The sequence below is a fragment of the Macaca mulatta genome, chromosome 4 (genome assembly GCF_049350105.2).
Source record: "Macaca mulatta isolate MMU2019108-1 chromosome 4, T2T-MMU8v2.0, whole genome shotgun sequence".
NCBI lineage: Eukaryota > Metazoa > Chordata > Mammalia > Primates > Cercopithecidae > Macaca > Macaca mulatta.
The window spans coordinates 36,628,026-36,642,112 of record NC_133409.1 but is presented as its reverse complement, the minus strand read 5'-3'; the positions used below and the strand labels follow the sequence as shown (position 1 = coordinate 36,642,112).

At 36.2% G+C, this 14,087-nt stretch overlaps 1 protein-coding gene across 4 annotated transcripts in view; it reads left to right on the top strand.

The window, feature by feature from the left end:
* The window catches only part of MED23 (mediator complex subunit 23), a 47,428-nt gene that overhangs the window by 28,582 nt on the left and 4,759 nt on the right, over positions 1-14,087 (top strand). For all 4 annotated transcript variants that reach the window (XM_015137309.3, XM_077998846.1, XM_015137310.3 and 1 more), the window contains 12 exon segments: positions 449-591; positions 1,571-1,745; positions 2,404-2,567; positions 4,902-5,026; positions 6,301-6,506; positions 6,595-6,775; positions 8,364-8,534; positions 8,886-9,102; positions 10,713-10,949; positions 11,874-12,039; positions 12,578-12,650; positions 13,490-13,704. In XM_015137309.3, the coding sequence (XP_014992795.1) occupies positions 449-591; positions 1,571-1,745; positions 2,404-2,567; positions 4,902-5,026; positions 6,301-6,506; positions 6,595-6,775; positions 8,364-8,534; positions 8,886-9,102; positions 10,713-10,949; positions 11,874-12,039; positions 12,578-12,650; positions 13,490-13,704 (2,073 nt within the window).

The following is a 14,087-nucleotide window of genomic DNA, read 5'->3' as shown; positions in this document are numbered from 1 at the left end:
ACCATTGTGATAGAATTACACATGTGCTTCACTTGCATGTATAACAGATTTGAGCAAAGCCTCATTAGAACCTAACATTTGGGTCTTAGCTATGATGTGTTAAAGTAAATCTGTGACAGAAGTTATTTAATTTCCCAAATGTATTTTGATGCATCATTGGAGTAACCAAAATCTCTCAAGCTTGCTCTTATAAGTTGAACCCAAAGTTTGTTTTCCCATGAGCAGGGGGATCCGTGTGCATATTGAAAGCACCATGGAAATCGGAATGAGTCTCAGGTTGTGCAGTGCATCCTTACCAAGTGTCCTGCACAATTTAGACACATTAAATGAATCAACTTCATTTGAATCATTTAAGTTCAAATTATACTAAGTTACTTCTAAGTAGAGTAGCGCCTATGTTTATGTCAAAAATATGGATTTTTATTTTCTTCCCTTTTTTTCTCCTCAGCCTTATTCACAGCATTGCAACCAGGGTGATAAAACTTGCTCATGCAAAGTCCAGTGTGGCCTTGGCTCCAGCCCTAGTGGAAACTTACAGTCGTTTATTGGTCTATATGGAAATAGAGTCTTTGGGCATCAAAGGATTTATCAGTAAGACAGGACTTTCTGGTGTTTATAACTATTAATCCATTCATTAACTCTAAAGGTACTTTTCTAGTTCCGGGGACACAGCAGAGAACAAGTCACCACCATGATGGAGCTTATGGAGGGGGACGTTAAATAAATGAAATATATAATATGTCAGGTGATACATGTTATAGAGAAAAATAAAGCAAAAAGGAATAGGAAGTTTGAGGGTGGGAGGGGGGGTTTGTTGCATTTTTAGGTAAAGTGGTAAGAAAAGGTTAATGTGCTAGGTGCCTGGGATGTGGTGAGCAGGATAGACATGGTCCCTGTCCTCATGCAAATGGATTCTGCCTGAGGCAGTAATGCTGTCCTCCAGTGCATACAAAAGGCTGACTGGCAGTAAAGAAGGAATTCTCTTAGATTGCAGAAAATACATTATAATGTCTGTTATTTATTATGTAGTTCTAAAATAATAGATACTTTCTAATATAGAAGTGTTTTTCTGATTCATCATAATTCCAGCTTTTCATGAATACAGCATAGTTTTAATTTTAACCATAGTAAGTCTTCCTAGATAACTGATTGTTGAATAAAACTTTCTCGGGGGTAGGAGGAAACAAGGGCAGGTGTAAAAATACAGTTTTTTGTATTAAAAAGTGAACCTCATACTTCAAAAGGTATGGAACATTAACTGTCTAAAAATAAAAGATACCAGAATTGAGAAGATTAATGCTTTTTCGTATCTTGTCTCATTTTGTTTTTCCAGATAAACATGATTATCACTTGCCAAGTCCCAGGAAAAAATAATTGATATTATAGTTAGGATCTGAATTTTTCCTTACTGTTAAAGTAGAAAATAAGAAAATGTGGAGAATATATATGTGTGTGCGTGTGTATTTTCGCAATCAAATCTTTATTTGATTCACTCAATGTGACTTTCTTCAACTATCTTTTAATGCATAGCCTTTACTAATTGGTACCTTAAATTGTCTTTTTCCTCCAGGTCAGCTTTTGCCAACTGTTTTCAAATCACATGCATGGGGGATCTTACATACACTCCTTGAGATGTTTAGCTACCGGATGCATCATATTCAGCCTCATTACCGAGTTCAGCTCCTGAGTCATCTTCATACTTTGGCTGCAGTTGCACAAACAAACCAGAACCAGCTCCATCTTTGGTGAGCTCATTGAAGGCCATCTTTCCTTAAGATTTACTAGAAACTTTCTTGGAGATGAGGTTCTTAATCCTTTGCCTTATAGGTTTTTTTTTTTTTTTTTTAATTCATCTGTCATAAAACTTCTCTGCTTCTAAAGTATTTTGTTTCCATTATAGGAGCAGAGTCCAGCTTTTTAAATAGAAACTGATTAAGATAGTTGAGTTCTTGCTTCAGGATCTTTGGACTGAGAATTAGTACTTTCAGGGTATTTATTATTATGTTGTAACTTAGCCCTTTAGAATGCTGTTTTTAAGTATACTTCAGATTATGGTTAAAGTATCATGTCACATTGATTTTGCTTTAAATTAAAATATATTTTAGATAGAAAAATATAATTTTTGAAATGCAGTATCTCCAGGTGAAATTTTTTAGTCCTATAGGCGACAAGTCATCTTTTTCAAATGTGTAAAAATGTCAAGATTTTCACTATAAAATTGGACACATTAGGTTTTTTAAACAAATTAAGCAACATTTATTCTCACACACAAGTGTTTTTTTAATTAAAGAAGGGATAGTCATATAGATTGCATGTTTTTCCAGTGTAATTAACCTTAGAATTAGATTTAATTCTATAATTCTGAAATTTTTTTACATTTCTTTTTTTTCTCCCACTTTTCAGTGTCGAGAGCACTGCTCTCAGGCTTATAACAGCATTAGGTAGCTCAGAGGTACAACCGCAGTTTACACGCTTCCTTAGTGATCCCAAAACAGTGCTCTCAGCAGAATCTGAAGAACTGAACCGAGCCTTGATATTGACCTTGGCTAGAGCAACTCATGTTACAGGTACGGTGACTATGTGACTACAAACAAACAAAAACAGATGAATTAAAGTGTGCCGTGATTCTACTAATTACTATGGGTATAACATACTAAAAAGATACTTTTCATTTGTTCAAAAAAAGCCAGTTGTTTTGATATCTTCACTATTTCATTCATTTATGGAAGCTCTTTTGTGTAACATCATTCTATTAATAACTGGGTTGAGCATCAGTTTTCAGTTATCTTCCATAATTTTAAAGTAGTAATTCTTTAAGCTTTTTGGTCTCAAGACTGCTTTACACTCTTAAAATTGAAATTCCCAAAGAGTTTCTGTTTATATGGATTATATCTATGGATATTTATTCTATTAGTAAAATAAAGTTTAAAAATATTTATTAATTTGTTTTTAAATAGTAATAAACATTACATGTTAGCATATGATGTTATGGAAAAAAGTATATTTTGTAAAGCAAAACTTTAGTGAGAAGAGATACCATTGTTTTACATTTTTGCTTCTCTAATACCCGATGTAAAGGAAGACATAGTTTGAATTCTCATCTGCTTAGACATTTAATCCATTGAAGTTTTAGTTGAAGTGAGTAAAAAATGTGGCCTCACACAGATGAGGTTAGAAAGAGAGGAGTATTTTAATAGCCTTTTCAGATCGTTGTGAATGTTCTTTGACATCACATGGAAAAATGATAGTTGCTTAAAAGTTAGTTGCGCGGGCTTGGTGGCTCACGCCTGTAATCCCAGCACTTTGGGAGGCCAAGACGGGCAGATCACAAGGTCAGGAGATCGAGACCACGGTGAAACCCCGTCTCTACTAAAAATACAAAAAATTAGCCGGGCGCGGTTGTGGGCGCCTGTAGTCCCAGCTACTCGGGAGGCTGAGGCAGGAGAATGGCGTGAACCCGGGAGGCGGAGCTTGCAGTGAGCCGAGATCGCGCCACTGCACTCCAGCCTGGGCGACAGAGCGAGACTCCGTCTCAAAAAAAAAAAAAAAAAAGTTAGTTGCAATGTGGAATCCAAAACCCTATCAGTGAACTTCACGTACTTTGTTACATTGTAATCTGAACATCTGTTTTGTACATTTAGTGGATTTTTAAATCCGTGCATGTTTTGTAACTTCATGAGTTATTCATTTTGAAAATATTGGTTCACTGAGTTACGTAGATCTAGCAAATGTTGACATTTTATCATACAGTATCAGAAAATTACATTTGTTAATATCACTGCAAAGTTTATTAGAAAAATCTAAGTTTTAGAATGCTGTCATGTCATGGTGGTAGATACATGTTTTCCAAAATTTCCATTTTTACTTAAAAGGTCAAATTTTATCATTAGTAAAAGTTACTATCATTTGTTTTCCTTGAAGTGACAAGCTCATTTTGTTAATTTTCAAGAAAATGTCTGCTAAATACTTAAGTCTAGCTAACTATAGTTTTCTGTCAGACATTCTTTCAAGTAAAATTGGAATTCAAAAAAAAAAAATGCAGCTGATTTAACTCAGTAGTCAGTCACACAAGTGTTTTTCCTCAAGACACCCATCAAACTTTGGAACACTAGGCATATGCTTCCCATTTTGTTAAATATGATATTAAAAATAAGTGTCGAGATTGACACTGGCACTTTTCTTTTACTGAGTGCATGTGGTGGAGAATACAAAGCCTTTTCATCTAGTTTGGCACCACTGTTTGATTTGTGCTTAGGACCAGCAGTTTTACCACCATTGCTTTTGCACCATCAGTGCTCATATCTAGTAAAAAAGCCAGTGATATCTTTTTATTATTATTTGACCTCACTGAATCTTTGAAGGGCTACTGGGGAATCCCTCAGAGGTCTGAAGACCACACTTTAGAACTGATGTTTTAAAGAGATAGTTACTGATTTTAGCAACCTCAAATACGTTTATGTAAATTATGTTGTTTTATGTAAAGAACCCTCTTCAATTCTGAGATTTATACATGCATTATGTAATTATTTCACTCTCCAAAAAAGACATCTTTCTTTATTCTGTTCCCTTGGCCAAATAAAGTACTACTAAATCAGTGTCAAAATAAATGAACAGTAGTGGTGGACCTGTACCATTATCACTGGTACTCTGTAACTTCAAAAAAGAGATTCCAAATGTCTTTTGTCATCTTTTCATAAATTGTTCTCATATTTTCTAATGTGATCATCCAGATCACTCAGAAACTAAGCAAATTTAGGTTCTAAGCTGGATATAACTAGTTAAGCAATGAATGCACTACAGTGAAATTCTCAGTGTACTTAATTATTATTTTTGCCATAATCTTTTATGAGTTGTGGACATAATCACTTATATCTGGATTACATCTATTTGTTTATGTTTAGATTTTTTTACAGGCTCTGATTCAATTCAGGGAACTTGGTGTAAAGACATACTTCAGACCATCATGAGTTTCACTCCTCATAATTGGGCTTCACACACCCTGAGCTGTTTTCCAGGCCCACTACAGGTAATTTTGTCTTGAATTACTTATTGAATACACATGAAATCCTTCTTCCCATTCACAGTGGTGTTCTAGAGTGAGTCTTGGTGACATCTGAATAAAATTAGCTTTTATTTATTTTAAAAATTATTTAGGGTCTGGGCATGGTAGCACATGCCTCTAGTCCTAACTGCTTGAGAGGCTGAGGCAAGGGGGATGACTTGAGCCCAGGAATTTAAGGTTACAGGGTACTATGGTCACACCACTGCAGCACATCCTGGGTGACAGAGCCAGACCCTATCTCTAGGGAAAAAAAAAAAAAAATTGTCGTTACTTCCAAAATCTCTCAAGTTGTTCTGTGTCCTACTCTGGGACTGGGCATGTTTCTAAAAGTTTAATTTTTGTGGTTTCACCTTAGGTAACAGTTTTAAGGGAAGGAAGAGTAGGAAGAGGAAAAAAAAGTGAAAAAATTTGAAAAAGAGAAAAAAATAGTTAATGGTTTCAGAATCTCATGAAAATTAACATAGTACCTGAAAATTTTTTCTCTCTCATAGAACTGAAATGGGGAGAAGTATAATGTAATAGAACTTCACAGAGTGCACATATATGACACTTCACTGAATTTTTTTTTTACTCCCAGAAAAACTATAAACCTGGCTTTTCTAGTAGGGAGAAAGGCAAACCTCATCTGTCTTCTCCTTTTCAGAAAAAATGTTAGGCATGATGAACGTCCATTTTTCGTAACTCCTGTTAGGGCTAGAGCATTTGTTTTTCAAATTTACCAAATCACCTGGAGGGCTTGCTAAGCTATAGATGGCTGGCGCCCCAGCCACGGAGCTTCTGATTCAGTAAATCTGGGATAAGGTCTGAGAATTTTGCATTTCTTGTAAGACCAGATGATGCTGATACTGCTGGTGTTGGGACCACACTCTGAGAATCACTGGGCTAGTGCAGTGGATTTTCCTTAGAGACACTAACATATGTAGCCAAAGGGTGGAGACATTTCATTCTTTTTTTTCTCTTTAAGACTGGTGGAAGTATCAACAGATGATTGAAGAAGCTTTAAATTCAGGCTTGCTTATAATTTCAGTTTAGGAAATCTAGGAAAAGGAATCTTGGAGATAATCTAGTTAAGCTTATGTATTTTCCAGATACAGAAATTCAGGCCTTAATTGCTCAATTGCTCAAGGTCACCTAAAGTTTATTAATGTCAGAATCAAGCCTAGAGCTGGTTTATTAACTGCATATCCAGTGCTCTTTCTACTATAACCAATGAAATAAACTTCTGATCCTCTTTTTAGGCGTTCTTCAAACAAAATAATGTGCCTCAGGAAAGCCGTTTTAATCTGAAAAAAAATGTGGAGGAGGAGTATAGGAAGTGGAAGTCAATGAGCAATGAAAACGACATTATTACCCACTTCTCTATGCAGGGCTCCCCTCCTCTCTTTCTTTGTCTTCTCTGGAAAATGCTCTTGGAAACAGATCATATTAATCAAATTGGCTATAGGTAAGTCAAAAACCTAATTTGCATTCCATTTGGCAAATTGTTGTATCCATACAACAATGGAGTTTATGTTTTACTCTCTGCCTTCCAGAGTATTAGAGAGAATTGGAGCCAGGGCCTTGGTAGCCCATGTGAGGACATTTGCAGATTTTCTGGTATATGAGTTTTCTACATCAGCAGGGGGTCAGCAACTCAATAAATGCATTGAAATTCTTAATGACATGGTATGGAAGTATAACATTGTTACACTGGACAGATTAATTCTCTGCCTGGTAAGAATAAATATATGTTTCTAAGCTTATTCTCTTTTAGATCAAGATGTATGACTAATATATCTTATGCCAATCTGCTCTATATTGCTTTGAAGCATTTAATGAATTTATACTATATCAAGCATTGCTGTCACTTCCCTAAAGAACTACAAATTTTCCAATTTCTTTCTTTTTGTTTTGTTTTTTGTTTCTTGAGACAGAGTCTCACTCTGTCACCCAGTGCAGTGGCGTGATCATGGCTCACTGCAGCCTCAATCTCCTGGGCTCAAGCAATCTCCTCCCGCCTCAGGCTCCTGAGTAGCTGGGACTACAGGCATATGCCACCATACCCACCGAATTTTTTTTTCTTTTTAACTTTTTTGTAGAGATGGAGTTTCTCCATGTTGCCCAGGCTGGTCTCGAACTCCTGGGCTGAAGCAATCCTCCCTCCTCAGCTTCCCAAAGTGCTGAGATTACAGACATGAGCCACTGCTTCCGGCCCCAATTTCCTTATTCATTCATTTAATAAGTACATATTGAATATCAACTGTGTTCTATGTATAGAAGGTATAGAAGTAAATAAAATAGATGTGGTCCTAGCCTTGTGATACTCTAAAAATATGAGCTATTAGACCCTGAGTTGATTCTCCAAAACTCCCACTAGAGGCAGGTAGTAGCAGTAAGTCACTGTGTTTCTTTACAGAGTGCTAATATAACCATTTCTGTACACTTTGGTAGCAAACATTCCCCAAATGTTTTTTTTTTTCTCTCTCTCTCTTGACTTTGATGTCTATTTCTGGTAGATTTCTTTTTTCTTTTTTTTTTTTTTTTTTTTGAGACAGAGTCTTGCTCTGTCACCCAGGCTGCGTGATCTCAGCTCACTGCAAACTCTGCCTCCCAGGTTCACATAGTTATCTTGCCTCAGCCTCCCAAGTAGCTGGGACTACAGGCGCCCACCACCATGCCTGGCTACTTTTTTGCATTTTTAGTAGAGATGGGGTTTCACCATGTTAGCGATGATGGTCTCAATCTCCTGACCTCATGATCTGCCCGCCTCGGCCTCCCAAAGTGCTGGGATTACAGGCGTGAGCCACCGCGCCTAGCCTTCCGGTAGATTTTTTAAAAAGACGCTGAAGTCGGCTGGAAAATGCCACGTTGAAAAAAATTGTATGGTGGTGATATTTGGAGTGGCATAGTTTAACGTTAACCCCTTAGCTGTGGAGCATAGATATAAAAGTAGTTATTATATTTTAGGGGAAATAATGTAAGTCTATAAATCAATAAGATAACAGGATAAGGTGGAGGTGCAGAAAAAATATTTCCAGGAAACAGTGAGAAATCTTATCTGCTTAGGTGATAGATGTGAAAGACAGATTAAATTTTTAAAAATAAAGATGGACATCCCAGGCAGAAGGAATAGTAAACCAAAATAGGCAAGAAAGGTCATGTATGTTTGGGGAATACTGAACAGTTGGTTTGGGATAGACTAGACGTCTAAGGAAATTATGGTGGTGAGATTTTACTTTGTTAAAATTTAGGCTTTCAAATGGCCCTCATGGTTTCGCACAGATTGAACATTTTCATATAATTTTTCTGTTGTTCTTCAAAGGCCATGCGTAGTCATGAAGGAAATGAAGCCCAGGTTTGTTATTTCATAATTCAGTTGCTGTTACTCAAACCAAACGATTTTCGAAATCGAGTAAGTGACTTTGTGAAGGAAAATTCCCCAGAGCACTGGTTACAGAATGACTGGCACACCAAGCACATGAGTTATCACAAGGTACTAGTTCTAATTAGTATTTAAAATAATACTTTTATAAAACCATACTTGAGCATTTGATGAACTGATTTGGCCGTTTTCTCTCTGGTTCTAATGTTTTTTCTCTGCTCTATATAGAAGTAGGTTAGCTCTCTAAACTTCTTCAAGGTTTGAGAATATCTGTAACATTGAGAATAAATTGAAACTGCAGTTTAGTGGACATAAGTACTTGTATAAAAAGAAGTTAAGTGTAATGAGGTATAATTTAAAATGTTTCCTTGTAAAAAAAATCTAAATGTTTTCACGTTTAGCTCTTTTAAGAGAATTTTTTAAAAAATGCTCTAACCATTTATCATCTTCTCAATTCCACAGAAATATCCAGAGAAGTTGTATTTTGAGGGCCTTGCGGAACAGGTGGATCCTCCTGTACAGATCCAGTCTCCTTATCTGCCCATCTATTTTGGGAATGTGTGTCTTCGATTCCTTCCAGTATTTGATATAGTAATCCACAGATTTTTAGAGTTGCTTCCAGTATCCAAATCATTGGAGACTCTACTGGATCACCTAGGAGGCTTATATAAATTTCATGGTGAGCTTTTTCAAATTTTAATTTCATCTAATACCTCCATTATCAAAAGTGGGCTGGGCAGGACCAGATGGTAATAGTGGCTCTAAAGGTTTTATTTTAATTTTTTTAAATTGAAGTGTTTTGAGGATAAGTACTGTGGAGGGTGCCATGAAGTATAAAATATACAACATAAAAATGCAAACAAAAGTGTGAGTTCAGAACAGGGTGATGTTACTATAAACTAAACAGATCTTGGCAGCCTTCTTGGATGGGTAGGATTTGAACTGTGTAGCAGTATCAGGGAAAAGACAGCATATGAGGCAGAAGGGATCATTTGGGGGAAATCATGGAGGAGATAAAATAAGGTATATTTGAAGAAGAATTGCTATGTTGGGTTGAATTGAAAATTCTTACCAGAGAGTTCTAGAAATAAGGTTGGAAAGACAGATTGTACCTAACTTAGGTCACCTTGAATTCTAGGCTGATTTTATAATTGCAGATAATAATCAACTGGAAGTTATTGAGTATGATCATGGCATAGGAAACAGTATTTCAGAAAGCTACATCCAGTTATAGTTGGCAGCAATCTTAGGAGGAAGCCATTTCAAGGACATGTCAAAAAGCTCAGTTGTGTGATTAGTATCTAAGCAACAATGGTTGCATTGAAAATGACAGAAAAGGGACAAATGGTCACAAAAGACGGAACAGGACTTGATTGGCTGATTATAAGGAGAATATTGAAAGAAAAAGACAACTCTAAAATTGTAAGCATAGTAACTGGAGAGTGGCAGGGTCAGTGACGGAAATGTGAAGGTCCTGGAGCAGCCACTGTGGGAACAAAGTGTCTGGCGGGCAGTCCTGCTTCATCTTTAATCTAAGATACCTTCCCTCAAAGCAGAAGTATGAATTGTGTGTTAACCCGATGGAATAGGCATAAAGTTCAAGTGAGCATTCTTTTAAAAACATTTTTCTTTTGGATTAGGTAATATACACACTTGGTGGGGAAGAGTATACAGTGAAAGGTAATTAGTCCCATCCTGGCCTCCAGCTAGCCAGTTTCTTTCTTTAGGAGGCAGCCAATGTTACCAGTCTCTTGCCATCCCCTCTTAGATATCCTGGATGGTTTTTTGGTTTGTTTGTTTTTAACACAAGTAAAATATATTACACATATTATTCTGTACCCTGTTTGTTTCAACTTTATCATGTATTAGCGTTGGTCATTTGTATTAGTACGTAAAGAGCTACCTCATACATGCCATAATTTACTTTATCAGTCCCCTGTTTTTGACCTTTTAGGCGATTTTTCATCTTTTGCTAGTGTAAACAGGGCTGCAGTGACATCCCTTGTTGTATGTCAAGGGATTAAAATTTATGCAGGATAAATTTTCAGAAATGGAATTGCTTCCACTTAAATAAAAACAGATACAAATACAACTGTATATTACTAGAAGCATTCTGAGCCTTCTGCTTATCCTCAGATTAAAATATTCATAGTATACAATTGCCCAGCATGTGAAGTTGTGTCATAATCTTCTGAGCTGTTTTCCAGTTATCTGGAAAGCAGTTAGTCAGTTTTTCACAGTTGTTAGTAACCAGTTAAACATTGTGGTGGTATGTTTTTTTCTTGGCAGATCGTCCAGTGACTTATCTGTATAATACTCTGCACTATTATGAAATGCACCTGAGAGACCGCGCATTTCTCAAGCGAAAACTCGTCCATGCGATCATTGGCTCTCTCAAGGATAATCGACCGCAGGGCTGGTGTCTAAGTGACACTTACCTGAAGTGCGCTATGAATGCACGAGAGGAAAATCCTTGGGTTCCAGATGACACCTACTATTGCAGATTGATTGGCAGACTAGTCGATAATATCCTTTTTATTGTGATTTTACAGATTCTCCAGAAATAATGGTATTTTGATTTATGAGAACATATTTTTGCTTTTTAAAGTAATTTTTTATATATTTCAAGGTTTTAATTTTTTTAAGATCACTTCCATTTTCATCTCTGTAAAGGTTTGAAATCTTAAATTTGCAGCATCATGCCAGATAGGCTGAAATTCTATTAAAATTTTTATTTTAGAACTTGAGGATAAGTGGTAAAAAAAAATTATATTTGAAAATAGACTTTATGGAGATTCGTTTCAAAGAAAAAATCTTATTCTTAAATACTGTGTTTCGTAGCACATGCATCTGTGTGCTGCTGGGGAACGTAGGATCTTGTTACTTTAAAAAAATTAATGTTTTTGTTATAATAAATGATAAATTTTTCTTTATGGAAAAGGTATATTTTAGTGAAAATATACTTGTATGTTTATTTCTTCATTTTGATTTTATGTTTTCAGTTATTAGCACTCTATACTTAATGTCTATAACCATACCACTATGTTACTAGGTAGAGAAATTCTACATAAATGAGCATGACTTATTTTCCTACACAAAGGAATTTATTTTCTGAAGCAACAGAATGACTCATTATAAAATAATTTTCATATTAATGTCGTATAACTATTAAAAGAAATAGGCTTATGAAACCTAGGTATATCTTGGTTGCATCTGTGCCTATTATGTCATATTTATAAGAACCCACCTGTAAGACCAACCATTTATGCCTGTGGTTAATCACATGGTTGCTCTTAATACATTTCAATCATGTCAAACTCATTTGCATTTGGTTTGTATTTGCCTCTTAATCTCTCTAAGTGTAGATAAATCACTTCTTGGCAGCTCATAATCAGATAAATTGATAATCAGATGAGATATTCCAGTTGTTATTGCCCTAACTGTGTGTACCTATGGCTGGCAAATCTCCTGGTCCCTTTCCAAACTGTGACTGGAGATTCAATGAGTTTCCCAACCCAGCTGCCCACGCTCTCCATGTTACTTGTGTGGAGCTCATGGCCTTGGCAGTTTCAGGCAAAGAGGTTGGGAATGCCCTTCTAAATGTTGTCCTGAAAAGGTATGTATTCTGGTTCATGCAGTAAGATTTGTTGTTTATTTGTAAACAGAATGGTATTTTATTTGGAGCTTTAAGACAAACCTGTTGCTGAAAGGCTGATGCACGTTGGATGATGACTGTTTTCTGGTTCCAAATCTTGTCTTTGTGATATAGGAGTTATGGAATGTGCCCTGGACAGGATCCTAAGATCCGGGTTTGTTCCTACTTCTGCTCATTAATAGCAGTTTGATATTTAGTATAGGCATAATGTTAACTTGTCACTTAAAACAAGATTCTCTTCATCTTGTTTTCAAGATTCTTTTAAAAATTAGCGTTAAGTATGGGATAATGATTGGGGAGGAAGTATTTTTAAAAAGCCTTCTTGAGTTTTTATACTTATTACATTTTTATTCAATAAAAAATTCCCCATTGTTTTATTGAAATGGATTAGTTGTCGATCCTCTGAATTAGATATATTATTTAAAAATAAGATCTGTTGTCAACCATCTAAAATGTTTTTATAAATTCATACTTAAACATTGTTTTTTGCCGGTTGCAGTCAGCCTTTAGTGCCAAGAGAGAACATTACAGCATGGATGAATGCAATTGGTTTGATCATCACTGCCCTACCAGTGAGTTAATAATTGTGATTCGTGCTTAGTGATGAAATATAGCCAGCTGTTCCATGTCAGCAAAAAGAAAAAGATGCATATAGGATGCAAGTTAATGAAGTATTTTATGTTTTTAAAGTTTTTTCATATTATTACTGCTTTAAAAATCTACAGTGACTAGTGTTTGCCTTTCTGTATTAGATCTAAATATATCTATGTGACTTACAGGCCTCTGCATTTTCTGGTACCACCTTACCTATCCAACTTTAGTTTTTACATCATAGCCTGATCTACTCTTGGCCACTTAACGTGTTGTATATCTACAGCTTTTGTTCCTACACATAGTGCTTAAGACATGTTTTAGGTACTTCTGAATGTGAGTGAATAAGACATTTTTCGTATTCCAGAGCTTACTTCTTTCCATCACCTTCTCTAAAGCCTGTTCATTCTTTGCTAGCTTAGAGCCTCCTTTCTCAGTGAATGAAGCCTTCCCTGACTTTTCCAGCTCACATGAAGACTCCTTTCTTTGACCTCCACACACATTTTTAACAAGTTTATTATTTTTAAATAAATAATAAAATTATAGATTTATTGTTTGATAAATTAATTGATTTACTGCATAGTATATATCAGGTACCTAAATGAGCTGGACAGATACATGTATGGAGCCCCCTAACTCACAGGTACTTCACCCAGGTTGTTACTGACTTAATTTGACCAGTTACGAAGTCACCCAACTGTATGTGCAGAAGCTGGAGAAATAGAAAACTTTAAAGAATGAGAAAACACTATTACTTTAGACTTTGGGGTGGAATGCTGGATAAGTGATATTTTTCACTAGCCTTCCTCCAATTTTAAAGGAGCCGTATTGGATTGTTCTTCATGATCGAATTGTGAGTGTCATCAGCAGCCCCAGCTTGACGTCTGAAACAGAGTGGGTTGGCTATCCATTCCGCCTCTTTGATTTCACTGCCTGTCATCAGTCCTACTCTGAGATGAGTTGTAGCTATACATTAGCTCTCGCACATGCTGTGTGGCACCATTCTAGCATCGGACAACTTTCTCTCATTCCAAAGTAAGTATAATAATTTCTTAAAGAAATTTGACATAGGCTGGGTGCGGTGGTTCATACCTGTAATCCCAGCACTTTGGAAGGCCGAGGTGGGCAGATCACAAGGTCAGGCGATTGAGACCATCCTGGCCAACATGGTGAAACCCATCTCTACTAAAAATACAAAAATTAGCTGGACATGGTGGCATGTGCCTGTAACCCCAGCTACTCAGGAGGCTGAGGCAGGAGAATCGCTTGAACCAGGGAGTTGGAAGTTGCAGTGAACCAAGATCGCGTCACTGCACTCCAGCCTGGTGACAGAGTGAGACTCCATCTGAAAAAAAAAGAAATTTGATGTATTTCATTTTTTTTCTAATCTCATTAACAGATGAGGTATATACTTCATT